This window comes from Cervus elaphus, chromosome 2 (genome assembly GCF_910594005.1).
Source record: "Cervus elaphus chromosome 2, mCerEla1.1, whole genome shotgun sequence".
In the NCBI taxonomy this organism is placed as follows: domain Eukaryota; kingdom Metazoa; phylum Chordata; class Mammalia; order Artiodactyla; family Cervidae; genus Cervus; species Cervus elaphus.
The window spans coordinates 6,823,091-6,838,254 of record NC_057816.1 but is presented as its reverse complement, the minus strand read 5'-3'; the positions used below and the strand labels follow the sequence as shown (position 1 = coordinate 6,838,254).

At 55.5% G+C, this 15,164-nt stretch overlaps 2 protein-coding genes across 2 annotated transcripts; one reads left to right on the top strand and one right to left on the bottom strand.

The window, feature by feature from the left end:
• The first annotated feature begins 333 nt into the window (after positions 1 to 333).
• Positions 334 to 1,815, top strand: CST6 (cystatin E/M). The gene is made up of 3 exons (XM_043926439.1): positions 334 to 630; positions 1,139 to 1,264; positions 1,605 to 1,815. The coding sequence occupies exons 1-3, from the start codon at positions 391 to 393 to the stop codon at positions 1,686 to 1,688; spliced, it is 450 nt and encodes a 149-aa protein (XP_043782374.1). The 5' UTR covers positions 334 to 390; the 3' UTR covers positions 1,689 to 1,815.
• Positions 1,816 to 4,225: 2,410 nt separating this feature from the next.
• CATSPER1 (cation channel sperm associated 1) lies at positions 4,226 to 13,818 on the bottom strand. Its single transcript, XM_043921217.1, has 13 exons — positions 13,702 to 13,818; positions 12,694 to 12,757; positions 11,595 to 11,807; positions 10,734 to 10,847; positions 10,412 to 10,568; positions 10,075 to 10,166; positions 9,788 to 9,931; positions 9,555 to 9,618; positions 9,325 to 9,397; positions 9,129 to 9,189; positions 7,355 to 7,430; positions 4,482 to 4,596; positions 4,226 to 4,323 (listed from the first exon to the last, which is right to left on the bottom strand). The coding sequence occupies exons 1-13, from the start codon at positions 13,816 to 13,818 to the stop codon at positions 4,297 to 4,299; spliced, it is 1,317 nt and encodes a 438-aa protein (XP_043777152.1). The 3' UTR covers positions 4,226 to 4,296.
• Between the last annotated feature and the right edge of the window lie 1,346 nt (positions 13,819 to 15,164).

Sequence of the window (15,164 nt, the reverse complement as noted above, 5' to 3'; positions counted from 1 at the left end):
CTGAGGCAATGAGGGTTAAGTAACTTCTCCAAGGCTATGCACAGGAGACAGTTAAGAGCTTGCTGGTAGCTGTTGTTGGTTTCTCATATGGGATAGGTCTCTGTGAACTGTCCCAGTGCTGGCACTTGCGGCTGGGAGCTGTCGCAGCCCTTGCCTTCACCAACCAGGTGTGCCTGGAGGGCAAGCAGCGTGGTGGTGATGCCCAGGTGTGCTCGGGCCTGTCCGCTGTCCTCCTCGGCACCCCGAAGGCGGCCTCGCGGGTGGACCGCCCCGGCTGGGTGGATTCCTCCCCGCCTGCGGGGGCGCGCGGCGAGCGGCGGGCGGGGCCAGGCGGGGCCGGGAGCGCATAAAAGCGGCGCCAGCCTCGGTCGGACACCGACTCCGACGACCATGGCGCGTCCCAGCCTCCTGCTGCCGATGGCCCTGGCCTTGCTCGCATTCTGCCTCCTGGCGCTGCCCCGCGACGCCCGGGCCCGGCCGGGGGACCGCAAGGTCGGAGAACTGCAGGAGCTGTCGCCCAGCGACCCGCAGGTGCAGAAGGCGGCGCAGGCGGCCGTGGCCAACTACAACATGGGCAGCAACAGCGACTACTACTTCCGCGACATCACCATCCTCCGGGCCCACAGCCAGGTGCGGCCGGGCTGGGCCGGGGAAGGGGCGGTGCCGGCAGCAGGGGGAGGCGAGCGCGGCCCCAGCCGGGCCCCAGATGGAGGGGGCGATTAAGAGTAATGAGGGCGGCATCTTAATACAACAGAGTTTTCAAAATCCAATTAATGTCACAAGTCCATGCGGAGCAGAATCTCAGACTTTAAAATAAGATTCAACCCTGAATCAGCCTTGTCCTGAAAGGCGGATTGGGGTGCGGTGGGGTGAGGGAGAACGGGCAGCTGCCTGGACTTGAGTCTCAGGCTCCTGCCGGGCTCAGGCTCTGCCCGCCTCCCCAGGGACCCCCACCAGAAGTCCCTGCTGCCCTCTCCCCGCCTTTCCAGTCCCCTCATCCCAGGTCTGAATCCAAAGGCGGTGTGCTGGCTATGCCCAGGGGAAGGTGATGGGTGATGGGAGGACACAGAGGGAGGTGAGCGGTCCAGGTCAAGGGTTGTCTCCAGGCACCTCTGACCTGTGCCCACCTCTGCCCCAGCTGGTGGCGGGCATCAAGTACTACCTGACCGTGGACATGGGGAGCACGGCCTGTCGGAAGAGTGCCGTGGCTGGAGACCACGTAGACCTCACCACCTGCCCCCTGGCCGCAGAAGCAGAACAGGAGGTAACAGCTGTGTCCCCAGTTAGGCATCAGCCCAGCAGCCGGCCCCTCAGGTTGCCCAGCCTGAACTGGTCTGGCTGGCCGGGCTGATATCTGGCTGACTCAGCCCCGAGGCTGGGGTGAGGGTGCAGAGAGGAGCAGACTGGGGCTTCCTCTGGACTTGGCGGGGGCGGGGGGTGGGGGGTGGGAGGCCGGGGTTGGCTGGAAAGATCTGGGGTCTGGTGGTCCTGGCCATCTAATTCGCTGTCCCTTCTTGCATCCCAGAGTGTCACAGGCACAGGGCTGTTGGGAGGCGGCGGCCTGGGGCCTGGGCTCACCCCACCTTTTTCATCCTTCTCTGCAGAAGCTGCGCTGTGACTTTGAGATCCTTGTGGTTCCCTGGAAGAACTCCTCCCAGCTTCTAAAGCACGACTGTGTGTCCCTGTAGAGACCCTTGTGGGCTCGGGGGAGGGAGGCAGCCAACGAGGCTGGGCAGGACTGGGCGCATGGGTGGAGGGCATGTCAGTTCCTTGGACCATAGCTACGGCAATAAATTGCTAGCACTGCTTCTGGCATTGGTCTCTTCTGAGTCCCTCTCTCATCCCCCATTCCCACTCCCAGCAATCCCCCTCCAGCTGACAGGGTGCCCACACCACCCCAAGCTCGGCCTCTGCCCTCTCAGCCCAGAAGATGCTAAGGGTGCAAAGTTCAGCTCCCAAATTTGGAGTCCCCCAAATATCCCAGAATCACAGAAAGAGGAATGAACCTCCAGAGTCTCCCAGAGTTTGCCAAGTTATGGGTGGGGAAACAAAGTCACAGGAGAGAGATGATACCCCAGGACTAGAAGGAGATAGCAGCCAGGGGGGACTGAGGGGCACCTGAGCCCTGTTGCCTCTCAGCTGCTTGGACGGCTCAGAGTGGCACGTGGGGGGTTCCGCCCGCCCAGCTCCAGACACTGAGCTCTCATCCCATGAGATTCTTAGACTAGCATGTGGCCCAGAGATGGCAGAGCCCCTGCTGGCCAAGACACACACACTGTGGGCCCCATGCCAGGAGGACTCCCCCACCCTCTGTCCTGAGCAAGACCCCCGGAAGGGGCTGGCAGGGAGCGCCCAGGGGAGTGAGGTCAAATCCACCGTGCAGAGGAGGGGTGAGGACACAGATGCAGTTTAATGTCCTTTAAAGAAATAGAGTTGGAACATGTTTAGCACACCTGAATCTGTGGCTGGAATTAACACTCACTACACAAGATGCACACCCGCATCCAGAACTTATCAAGACGCCAGACACACACACACACACCCACCGTGAACCCTCAGATGGCTCCCAGACACCACACACATATCCAGAAACACATACACGACCTAGCAACCCAGAAGCACAGACACAAACACACGGGAACACCACCCCCACACTGAGGACAACCTGGAGATGTATACACAGCCCCCCAGACAGATGCACAGGCCCCGGCTGGAGCTGTCTCAGATGCACAGAGGCACACCCGTGCGTGCCTGGGACAGGATGGGCAGGAACCGGGTCCTGCGGGAGCACAGAGGGTGGGCAGCACCAGGCCCCAGGCAGGTGACCGGGGCGGCTGCGGAGAGCACCAGGCGGCCCCTGCCCGCGGCCCGGCCAGGCCTCATGCCCACTCCTGCCTGGCTGGCTTCTGGCCCGATGCTGGGACTTAACAAGGAACAGCCCCTGCTCCCGGGTCCTGCTCCCCTAGAGCCCTCGGGGGCCGTACGGGGTGGGGGTGGGCCTGAGGCGCTGAGTCTGACAGGACAAAGCCATGCAGGGGGAAACTCAAGCCTGTCAGATATGGCCGCTGCAGTCGGTCTGCGGCTGGCCGGCTCCCAGGTGCCACGGGGCAGGAGCCTCCTGCGTGGCCGGCATGGGCTCAGGGGCAGGGAATGCTGAATGAATGTGTGAGGTCGTGCGGTGACGTGAGGCCAGTGATCTCTCCACCCCCGGAATCTGTGCCCAAGTCCCAGGTGGCGTTTCCTCCGCACAGTCGGTCCGTCCTCTCGGCCAGGCTCGGGCTTGGGAGGAGGCATGCTGCTTCTCTCTGGGGCCCGGAGACATGGCCACTGTCTGGTCCAGAGTGGATGTAGACGGGGTGGCTAGCGAAACGGTCACCCCTCAGCCCCTACTCCGGGCTTCTGTCCCCGATTCCCTCCAGCTTCACTCTGCTAGAGGTAAGGTGGGTGTTGTGGGTGGTGGGAGACCTCCCTCCGGCTGGATGTGAGCAGGACTTCGTGCTCGGTGCCCACTGCCATCCCGGGCATCCTATGGGGGCGCCCATCCCTCGCTTTCCGCTACCAGAGGCTCGTCCCCGCCACACACACCCCTCCCCACCCCCACCCCGAGACCTGGAGGACTTGAGCAGCCTCCCTCCTCTCCCTCCCCGAGGCTCTTTAGCCTGACCCCAGGCAGGGCAGGGTATGGTGATGACCTCTGCCTTCTGGGCTCAGGCTGCTCCCAGTGAGTTGGCACCCTGATACTGGATGCTGAGGGTGCCGGTAAGCCCGAGTTCCTGGGCTCTGAGCCCTCATTCCTGGAGCCTCCTGGTCCCTCGGGCTCTTGACAACCATGGGCTGTTCTAACCTGCTCTCCCGTCTCCTAGGACAGACCGGCCTCCCTCCCTGAAGCAGGGTGATTGCCCACTCTCCGTCCATCATTGAGCCTGGTCCACTTTCCACATCACCCCACCCCACCCCCGGCTGCTATTAAGGCCCTGCCAGGCCCAGACAGGATGCCAGGCCCCAGTGGGGCAGGAAGGGATCCAAGGACAAGCGTGTCACCCAGAACACTCCCGTGTATACGTGATGCAGGGTGCACGTGTATGCGTGCACACAGGTTCCCTTGTGCTTTGGCCGGGCCAGTGAAGACGCAGAGCCACCTGGGGTTTTAAAACTCTCTTGGCCGCCTACCCCCTCCCCGCCCCCCCCCCACCCCTGCAGGCCCAGTGATCCTTCCAGGGGATATGGGGACTTGGCCGGAGTCGGTGGACAGCCAGCCAGAGGCTGAAGTCTGGACCCAGGCTGCCTCTTTGGGGGTCACTTTCTGAAGTCCTCTTCTCCAGCCTGCGGGGGAGGGGGTGGGAAGTGATGGCGCCAGCCTCTGCTTCCGGGAAGCCCACACTGCTCTCCCTTGGGCCACTTCCGGGCGCAAGCACCCGAAGCCTAGCCTTCCAGTGCCCCGCCCTCTCCACCTGGCTCCTCCCAGGTCCTGCCTGGTTCACCTCGAATGTGGTGTCCACAATCTCATCAATGACAGCGGCCTGGGAGCGGAATTTCAGCTGGTAATGCTCCACGCCAGCCACCAGCTGCAGGAAGTGGAACAGGGTCTCCAGCTGCCTGAGGGCGGTGGAGAGGGTGCAAAGCCAGGCCATCTCAGCCCCCAGAGTGCCTCCCCACCCCTCAACCCCCGCACTCATAGCACCCTATGCCTCCATTTTCAGCCATGACCAGACCTTTTCTGTGTGGGCCCTCCATGGTGTATCTTCTTTTCCACATATACCCTGCAGCCCCACCATCTGCCTGGACCACGGAGAGTTCTGACGATTGTTTACCTCCCAACCACCTGCCCCTGCATCCGTCCAACCTACCCCACCCTGACTCATGCACCCACTCAGCCACCTACTGGCACACTTGCCCGGCTATCTATCCATTGACTCATCATGGGACCACCCCACCCTGTCCCTCTCTCACCTATCTCTCCATCCACCTGCTTTTCCCTGGCCCCACCCCCACCCACTACCCATTCATTAACTCCTTCACTGCCAGCCTGCCTTATCAATCCAGCTGATTTCAAATAACACTGAAATCAGTGAACACCGCACGGTGCTTGGAGGACACAGAAACAAAAAAGAAACAGCGCCTGCCATCAAGCAGCTCAGTCTGTGACAGAGCCAAGAAGGCAAACCAAGGGTGTTTACACTGGTGACAAGTGTAAACACAGGGCACTGAGGGACCCAGAGGAGGAAAACCTGATCCGGTACTAGGGGATCAGGAAAGATTTCTGGAAGAAGCATCACTGGGCTGAGCTTGAAAGACACTTTGAGGGTTTGCTAAGCATAGACAGGGTTCCAGCGCGCCCAGATCTGTGAACAGTGGGGAGTGTCCTGAGGACCAGGCGGGCTTCAAGGAACGAGTTTTCTGAGGATGGATGAATTCAAGATGAAGACATCAGGGAAGGTCAAAGTGAGGTGCCCCGACCTTAAGCAGAGGCAGGAGCCCTTATAAAGCTGCAAACTCAGAGAAGGCAGGAAAAGCCAAAACTTTTTTTTTTTTAAACAAAGATCGCTAAATAAAATAAAAGAAAGGAGAAGGAAGAAAGATTAAAACCAACAGGCAAAACAACAACAAAAACAAAGACCACTCTCAGTGGAGGTGAAGGTGGGCCAGTGGGGAAGAGTTTGGAGGCTTAGAAACCCCCAAAGAAAATATCACAGAGGAGTCAAGGCCCAGTCCACACTGGGGGCTGAGGAGCTGGGATGTGGAGGGTGGAGGGCAGCTGGGAGAGTAGCCAGGAGGTGAAATGAACAGGACTGCATCTCAGTTGTTCCAGCTCCTGATCACCTATGCCTGCTGTCGGCAGCCAGAGAACGTCCCAGCAGAGAGAACAGGGCGGGCGAAGGTCTGGAGGTGGACACGTGTGTGCTGTGCTGTGCATAAAGCCAGGATGGGCCAGGGCGGTGAGGGGGAGCCATGATCACAGAGAGCTTGGGGCTTGAGCTCTGCCGGCAGCAGAGAAGAGCCTGAAAGGCTGGTTTGGAGCCAGTCTGGATGAGGTGGGGCAGGCCTGGCTTTCTGGTAGAAGGATCTTTGGGGAGCCAGGCCTAAGAGCCAGGAGTCTGTGCCAAGGACCCCTGCCGTAAGCACAGCCACGAGTCCCCAGCTGTCTGGGCCCGGCCGGCCCTTCAGGTTAACTTGACATCTACCTCCCAGGCCTTTCCTGGGCTGTTTCCTGACCCACCCTCCTCATTCCTGCAGCCAGAAGTCTACCCACCCTCCGCGGCCCCAGGCAGCTCTTTAGAGAGGGTCCTTGGTGGCTCAATCGGTAAAGAATCTGCCTGCAACTCAGATGTGGGTCCAATTCCTGGGTCGGGAGGATCCCCTGGAGGCGGAAATGGCTACCCACCCCAGTATCAGTTCAGTTCAGTTCAGTCGCTCAGTCGTGTCTGACTCTTTGCGACCCCGTGGACTGCAGCACGCCAGGCCTCCCTGTCCATCACCAACTCCTGGGGTTTACTCAAACTCATGTCCATCGAGTTGGTGATGCCATCCAACCATCTCATCCTCTGTCATCCCCTTCTCCTCCTGCCCTCAATCTTCCCCAGCATCAGGGTCTTTTCCAAGGAGTCAGCTCTTCACATCAGGGGGCCAAAGTATTGGAGTTTCAGCTTCAACATCAGTCCTTCCAATGAATATTCAGGACTGATTTCCTTTAGGATGGACTGGTTGGATTTTCTTGCAGTCCAAGGGACTCTCAAGAGTCTTCTCCAACACCACAGTTCAAAAGCATCAATTCTTCAGCTCCCAGCTTTCTTTATAGTCCAACTCTCACATCCATACATGACCATTCCAGTATATGGAGGAGGAAATGGCTACCCACTCTTGCCTGGGAAATCCCACAGTCAGAGGAACCTGACAGGCCCCAGTCCATGGGGTCACAAGAGTCGGACATGACTGAGCGACTAAACCAGCACCACCTCATGAGCTGGTGCCAGTCTGGGGCCCCTTTGTGCCTCTGACGTCCTTACAAAACCCGGCCCAGCGCAAGGACCAGGCATGATTCTCAGATAAAAAGATGAGCAGAACCCCTGCTCCCGCAGCCTCTGTCCGCCAGCCCTGCCCTGACCCTTGGCCTCTGGGGGGCTCTCGTGGCCCTTCAGGCGCTGGTGGTAGGATCCTCTTGGTGGTACCAGGGGACTCAGGGTGAACAGAAGCCACTCAAGGCCTCCACAGCCCACCCAAAAGCTCCACGTAAGCCTTAGGGCTCTACCCCTCTTTCAGAGAGGCAGGCAAAGTCCCTTTCCCTGCCGCCCACCGGTCAGGCCCCCAGGCCTCTCCCCTCAGACCTGACACCTCCCCTCCCTTTGCATCTCCTTACTTCTCAGTCAGGGCTCCAAATTTTTTCTCAATGAGCTGCTTCTGTATAGTGTGTTCACTTAGCACCTCTTTAGGCTCTGGTGTAGAGAAAGAAAGGGGAAGTCAAGCTGTTGCCTGGCAACTTCCTCGGTGGTCCAGTGGTTAAGAATCCACCTTCCAATGCAGGGGACACAGGTTCGATCCCTGGTTGGGGAATTGTCCCCTTCTCCTGCCTTCAACTGAAGACAAGCTGCTAAGTAATCTGAGAAAATTAATTCCTCTTTTTGTCTTAAGCTTTTTTTGCATTGAGTGCCCAAGATGGAGGGGGCAGGTGAGGGGCCAAGTGATACTAGAGGGCCTTTAATCCTTTGGTGTTGATGGTCCTAAGAGTGGGATTCCAGAGCTCAGATTCTAAAGCTCTGAACATCTTTCAGCAGGAGGCAAAGCCATTGGCTCAAAATCTATTCACCCAGAAAGTCAGATGTGTTTAAATGAACATGTACAGACTCTCAATCCACTCTGAGTGACTCTGGACAAGCGTGTATAACACCTTGACAAAAGCCTCAAGGACAACTGAAATCATCTCATATAAGACCAACTGTTATAAACTTTGTACATTATTAACAGAAATGAATGTTTGGTGAATCGCAATGTGACTAGATCTCAGAGATTGCCGGGAGAAATATCAATAACCTCAGATATGCAGATGACACCACCCTTATGGCAAAAAGTGAAGAAGAACTAAAGAGCCTCTTGATGAAAGTGAAAGAGGAGAGTGAAAAAGTTGGCTTAAAACTCAAAACATTCAAAAACTAAGATCATGGAATCTGGACCCATCACTTCATGGCAAATGGATGGGGAAACAATGGAAACAGTGACAGTCTTTATTTTGGGGGGCTCCAAAATCACTGCAGATGGTGACTGCAGCCATGAAATTAAAAGACGCTTGCTCCTTAGAATATGACCAACCTAGACAGCATATTAAAAAGCAGAGATATTACTTTGCCAGCAAAAGTCCATCTAGTCAAAGCTATGGTTTTTCCAGTAATCATGTATGGATATAAGAGCTGAACTATAAAGAAAGCTGAGCACCAAAGAATTGATGCTTTTGAACTGTGGTGCTGGAGAAGACTCTTGAGAGTCCCTTGGACTGCAAGGAGATCCAACCAGTCCATCCTAAAGGAAATCAATCCTGAATATTCACTGGAAGTACTGATGCTGAAGCTGGAACTCCAATACTTTGGCCATCTGATGCAAAGAACTGACTCCTTGGAAAAGACCCTGATGCTGGGGAAGATTGAGGGCAGAAGGAGAAGGGGACGACAGAGGATGAGGTGGTTGGATGGCATCACTGACTCGATGGACATGAGTTTCAGTAAACTTTGGGAGTTGGTGATGGACAGGGAGGCCTGGCGTTCTGCAGTCCATGGGGCTGCAAAGAGTCGAACACGGCTAAGCGACTGAACTGAACTGAATGTGGCTAGTTAGTTGTTTTGCAAATGGGTCTATCAAGAATTGACTCTCAGTGTGGTGGATAGTCGTGGAGTTCTTTGGACCAAAGTTCTAAGCTCTGAAAATTCTCCTGAGTCTCAGATTCTAAGACTCTAAAAGCTAGGCCAAGAGTATTCCCTGGTGGTCTATTGGTTTGGACTTGGCACTTTTACTCCTGGGACAAGGGTTTGATACCTGGTCAGGAAACAGATCTCGCAAACCACCCAGTGTGGCCAAAAATAAATAAATAAGTAAAGTTGGTCCTGGCACCTTCATCTGTCAGGGAAGACGCGGGGTGCTGGTACCTGCTTCCATGAGCTTTGTCACTGAGTCATCCAGCAGCTCTTCATGGAGCTCAGCCGCCTTCTGCAAAGAAGAGGCTTCCATTCTGCCAGAGTCCCATGTCTGCCTGTCCCAGAGCACCCTCCATCCTTCCCTCCAGCTTCTGTGCCCCCCTCCCGTGTCTTCCCGATGGGTCCACCCGCCCCATCCCCTCAGTACCTCCTGCTTCACTTTCTCCAGGCCTTTGAGCAGCGCCATCTGGAAGTTATCCACCAGGACAGCAATCACCAGGCTGAGGCGAGAGACAGGAGGGGGCTGGAGGGGAGGCTGCACCCTCCTCTGGGTTCGTGGTGGCAAAACCATGGTGAGAAGGGAGCAGAGGGGGTGCCCCTGGGGTTAGGCTGGGGGAAGTGAAGCTGGGGCGGGCGTGCAGTGGGGCGGGCCCTCACTTGAGGAAGATGAAGTACTGGATGATGATATAGATCATGAGAATGGGGATGATGTACCAGGCGCCTGGAAGAGACGGGGTGGGCTTCTTTGAGCTTCGAGTGCCTTGCCAGTCCTCACCACACCCCGGCCAGCACGGCTCAGAAGTCCCACTTGGCAGATGGGATAACTGAGCCCTCAGGGTCTGCCCACCCAGACGGCCCCTGCCCTCCACCCAGCCTGAGGCCTGCCCTACCATGGGCCCGGCTGTCCAGGTAGATGAGGGACCAGTCGTCCAGGGTGAGCATGGTGAAGAGGGTGAAGATGGTGGTGAAGATGTTCTGGAAGCGTTTGGGATCAGAGTAGCGGAACAGTGCCCGGAGCACCACAGAGAACAGGACTGGCTGTTGAGGATCAAGTCTGGCTCACGGGGTCCTCTCCCCCTCTTCCTCTCCCCTCACCGCCCCCCAACTTCTGATTCCGCCTCACCACACTGTCCACGACAGCACCTTACACTCCTGCCCAGCCCCGCGACATGGATACAGAGGCAGGTAAACATGAGGATGAGGATGGCAGTGATGGACGGCAGGGACCGGGCCAGGGTTCCGGTCACTTCCTGGAGGTTGGTCAGGAATCTGTGGGCAGAGGTTTAGAGAGAGGCTCTGTCAGTGGGGTGGGCATCTGTGCCCAGAAACCGATGATGATGACACATTTCAGACTGCTGATGACTGAGGTGGTAGGTCCCTGGTAGTTACTTTGCAGAAGGTCCCAGCCCCTCTCTGGAAAATAAGAGATTGAGCCTAGTGAAAGGCAGGAGACTCATCAGAAGAGCATTCTGGAAACCTACAGCTTTGTCGTGGGCAGCTGTGGTCCTGCTAACCTGAGCCTCCGAAGGACTCGGATCGCGCGCAGGGCTCGCAGGGTCTTAAAGACCTTGAAGATGCGGAAGACGCTTTGGTTGTGGATCGCACGCGTGGAGGAAGAGTTGACCTGTATGAGTGTGAAGTCCACCACACCCATTACCATGATGAAGAAATCTGCAGACACAGGGATGCCCGGATGTCACGGACTGCTGCCCAGGCCCCATGCCCAGGCCCACAGCCCTCCCGGCACTAACATCCCCTGCTTCTGTCACCTCTGGGCAGTTCAGGGGCTCCCGCTACACACACACACACACACACCCAGGCCCCATCTCTACCCACCCAGGTTGTTCCAGGGGTCCAAAAAATACGCGAGGCCGAGAGCAATGATTTTGAGCACAGCTTCCACCACGTAGATGGAGAGGAAGATGTAGTCCAAGGCCGTGAAGTACCACTCTGTGAGGACACGGGGTGGGGAGGGAGGAGGGAGCCCTCGCTTAGGCCCACCCCTGCCCCCAGCAACCCTTGCCTCCTCCTCCTCACTGGAACCTCACTTGCAAGCAGCCATTTAGGGAGAAGCTGGCTCTGTCCAATGGCTGTGTGTCTCAACTGCTCTCTGCCTCACTTTCTTCGTCTATGAAATGGTGATAATAACACTCTGCCTGATAGAATTTTCATGAGAATTAAATGCATTTCACATAGTAAAGGGCTTCCAAGGGAGCCTTAAACCGCTTGCAAGAAACATCAGCCCGCTCTTTTTTCTCCTTTGTTTATGGGTCCTGTGGCAGGTCCTTTCCTTCGCTCTGCTCCCTGGAGTTTTAAGGACGGTCTTCCCAGGTTTCCCAACCTCCTCCCTCCAGGGTCTCCTGGCCTCCAGGGCCTCCTGCTCCGTCCAGCGGACGTGGGTTCTGGGCATCCTTCCTGCGCAAATCAACAGACTTAGAGCTGAGGCGCCCCCTGGTGGCTGTAGTCATAAACAGCACACACTCAAGCTTAGAAGACCCTCCTGTCTCTGGCGGTCTGGTTGACTTCAGCAAAACTCTCTGAGCCTCACTCTAACTGCTGGGCAATGTCGCTCACCTCTCAGGGTGAGGATCAAATGCGCTAAGTTGTTTAAATCACCCGGAACTTGGTCAGGCTCACAGGAGGCCCAGAACAACATCAACGGCCTTCTTTACGTGAACAGGGCTCCCTAGCTCTTACCGCCCCGGATCTCGACTTCAGCGAAGGTCTGAGCCACAAGCATGATGGTGTTGAGGCAGACGATGAAGATGATGAAGGTTTCAAGGGCCAGGGAGTCAACCAGTCTCCTGAGCATTCTCCGAAGGCCCCAAATAAGCTGGCTTAATTTTTCCCACAACCAATACAAGAAGTCCGAAGAGTGCACCTTCTTGTGGGCCCGTGGGGCTCGGCCAACTGTAAGGGGGCCAGAAAGGCAAGTTCTTGAGGGCAAGGGACCCAGGGATCTGGGCACCCTCCCAGGCTTGCCTGCCATGAGCTCACTCAGGGGCCGGCATGCTCGTCCTGCGCTGGTATAGAAGCCAAGGCTTGACCCTTCCTTGCAGGTGCCAGCCTGCTTGGAATTTGAGCATATTTCAGGGGCTCAGGCTCTTACACTCCACGCTTTTAACTCACATGGCAGCTTACCCATGGAAGACCCAGTCTTCCTCACCACCCCATCCTCTTGGTAACCTCGTCCTCTCCCTACAAGATGCTTCTGACATATCTTCCCCCTCTTGACTGCCTTATCTTCCACAGTTAGACACACATCCCTTGCTTCTTGTTCAAGAAGCTAATTCAATGTCTACTGAACTACTAGGGAACAATTTGGGGGGATTATATGTTACAGGCAAGGTCCTCCCTGCCCTCCAACCAGGCCCTCATTCAGGCACTGGTTCCTCCCTCTGTCCTCAACAAGCTCACAGTTTAGTGGGGGAAATGTGGACAAACAGAATCCACAATGGTAAATGTTCTGATACAGACAATGGACCCCTTCACTGGGCAGTCTGGGTTTGGTTGTATAAGTGACCTACACCAGCTTTCACATCGATAATAGGAAACGTTTGAGAAGTGAACATGAGAATGAAGGACAGTGACTGAATGAACCAACAACTGATGTCTGAAGAGGTGCCTAATTCCAGGAATAAAAAACTGGAGGATGAATGGTCAGGCACGTTAAGAGCCAATGGACTACACCTGCAGGCGAGAGCGAGCCTTGTGAAGGACGTGCCAGGCCTGGCTCAGGCCTGGAACCTGGGTCAGGCCGCTGGAGCTGGGGGTAAGGGGTGAGTTCAAGACGCACCTTTGCGCTTCTGAACGTGCTCGTCTTCTTCAGGGCAGCTTTCCGAGGTCTTAGAGGAGGAGTCCTGAGGATAGACTTTGTTGGAGGTCTCAGAGGGGTGCGAGTTCACTGTACTAAGGGAATGAGCCAAGCTGAAGGCTGAGGTCTTTCGATCTGGCTTGCTGGGTTGGAAGACTGCTGGACGAGAATAGGCAGAGCCGAGGGAGCCTAAGGTCACGGTGTGGGGCGTGTGTGAGCCAAAGAGTTGGGAGCTTCCATGACGGTACTCCCCATGGTGGTGATCTCGGTGGGGGTAATCATGAGGATGTACGCCATGCTGGTGCTCGCCATGGTGGTGCTCTCCGTGCTGGTGCTCGCTGTGGCGGTGCTCGCCGTGGCGGTGCTCACCGTGGCGGTGTTCGCCGTGGCGGTGTTCGCCGTGGCGGTGTTCGCCGTGGTGGTGTTCGCCGTGGTGAGGTGGGCCATGGTGGTGGGACATCATGGAGGTAGGCCTTCTGTGGTGGTGCCCACCATGATGATGTGCTTCACTGAGGTGGGAGTGGTTACTAGATTGGGTGGAGTCTTTATGGTGGTAAGCCTCACTTTGGCGATGGAGCCCACTATAGTTGGGAACCTCAGTGTGGTGATGAAACCCACCATGGTGGTTGGGCTCCCTGTGTTGGTGGAGCCCTCCATGGTGGTTGGGCTCCCTGTGTTGGTGGAGCCCTCCATGGTGGTTGGGCTCCCTGTGTTGGCGGGACCTCCCATGGTGTCTCCTGCCATGGTGGTGCTCATGGCCAAAGTGGTCCTCACCATAGGACTGGTGGGAGATGAGAGTGTCATGGGAAGGATCCTGGGAAAGGGGTGTGGAACAGTGGTCTCCACCATGATGGTGGGACTCACCATGACTGGGGGAGTGGTAGGAGTGGTGGGCATGGCGGGAGAAGACATTGTCATGGAAGTCTTGGAATTCATCAGGGTGGTGAGGTCCACCACGATGATGGGATAAGCCATGATGGAGGGACTCACCATGGTGACGGGATGCACCTTGGTGATGGTGGTGAACTCCACCGCGGCCAGGCCTATGGTATGGGGTTGATGAGCCAGGGTGAGAGAATACATCTGAGTCATCAGTGTCTGCCTCATTTTGAGCCTTTGCAGACATGGAAGGTTGATCTGAGACTATGCTGGGAACCCCGGAATGAGGAAAGCTTAACGTGGGCCCAAAAGAGCCCTTTCTGGATCACCTGTCTCGCCTAATCACCTAAGCCATCACACTGGGGCTTCTAGGAAAGCCCGACTTCTCATGGAATTCTACCCTCTATGATGTCACAGGCAGATCTCTACTCAGGCCTAATTTCCAAATGCCTCCTCCTAAGCTACAGTTCAAAGATCATTGTGTCCAACTCTTCATTGTAAAAGGAGGAAACTGAGGTCAAGAAGGGGAAGGGACTGGCCCAAGGTGATCCAGTAGGTCAATGGCAAAGCTGGGCAAAGAATTTCGGGGTGACATCAGAGGCCCAGCAGTTGCTTTACCTCTGTTACTAGAAAAAAAAAAAACTTTAAGAAGCCAGATGGTCCAGTTCTTAGTTGTACCTAGATACCAACTGGCTCTGAGGTTCAAACTGCCCACTTCCACTGTAAACAGGTATGTGACCTTGGTCTAGTTGCTTAATCTTCCTTTGCTTCAGTTTGTTCTTCTATAAAATGGGGCTAATAACAGCTACCTCATAGGGGACAAAAAAGTTAAAATATAAAGCTTATAGTAATAGCACAACAAATGGTAATTAGCATTGTCATCCTTGTCTTGATGGTTGACAGTAATGGAAGCCTCTCTCTTGGGTTATTACTAAAATTAAACTAACAGCCAATATTTATTGGAGACCAGCTTTATGCACTTTAAATATAATCCTCACAATAACTCCACAGGATGGATAATATCCCCATTTTGTTTTATCCCAATTTGGAAATGTGGCTCAAAGAGGATAAACAAACTGCTCAATAAATAAGAACTTATAAAGTCAGCACTCATTCCAAACTTTCCACCATGCTGTCCTGTCTTCCTGCTGAAATCCACCAGAATTCATTTGTGACCAGTGCAGTTCTTCTGGAACTTTCAGGTTCCCACTTTGACTACAGTTGTTTCCTCAGTGCTTGGTCATGGCTAAATTCATAGTGCCATTGGGTACCAGGTTCCCAGTGATGAAAGAGATATGGCCCTCAAGGGGCTCTGTGTCTGTTGCCAGCAGCAGACAAGGAAATAATTTTTAATAGGACAGTTATTCCACAGTTCCCTTCTCCTCTTCCTCCTGTACGTTCTCCCAAATAGAGACGACATTTCCCAGTGTGCCTTCATCTAGGCGTGGCCAAAGAGTGAGAGCGGAAGCAGTGCAACAACTTCCGGGTCTTCAACTTAAGGCCCTGGACGTGGGCACGTGTATTTCCACGCTTCTTTTGGGATGGAGTGTGGATTAACCAGCAAACAGGAGTGA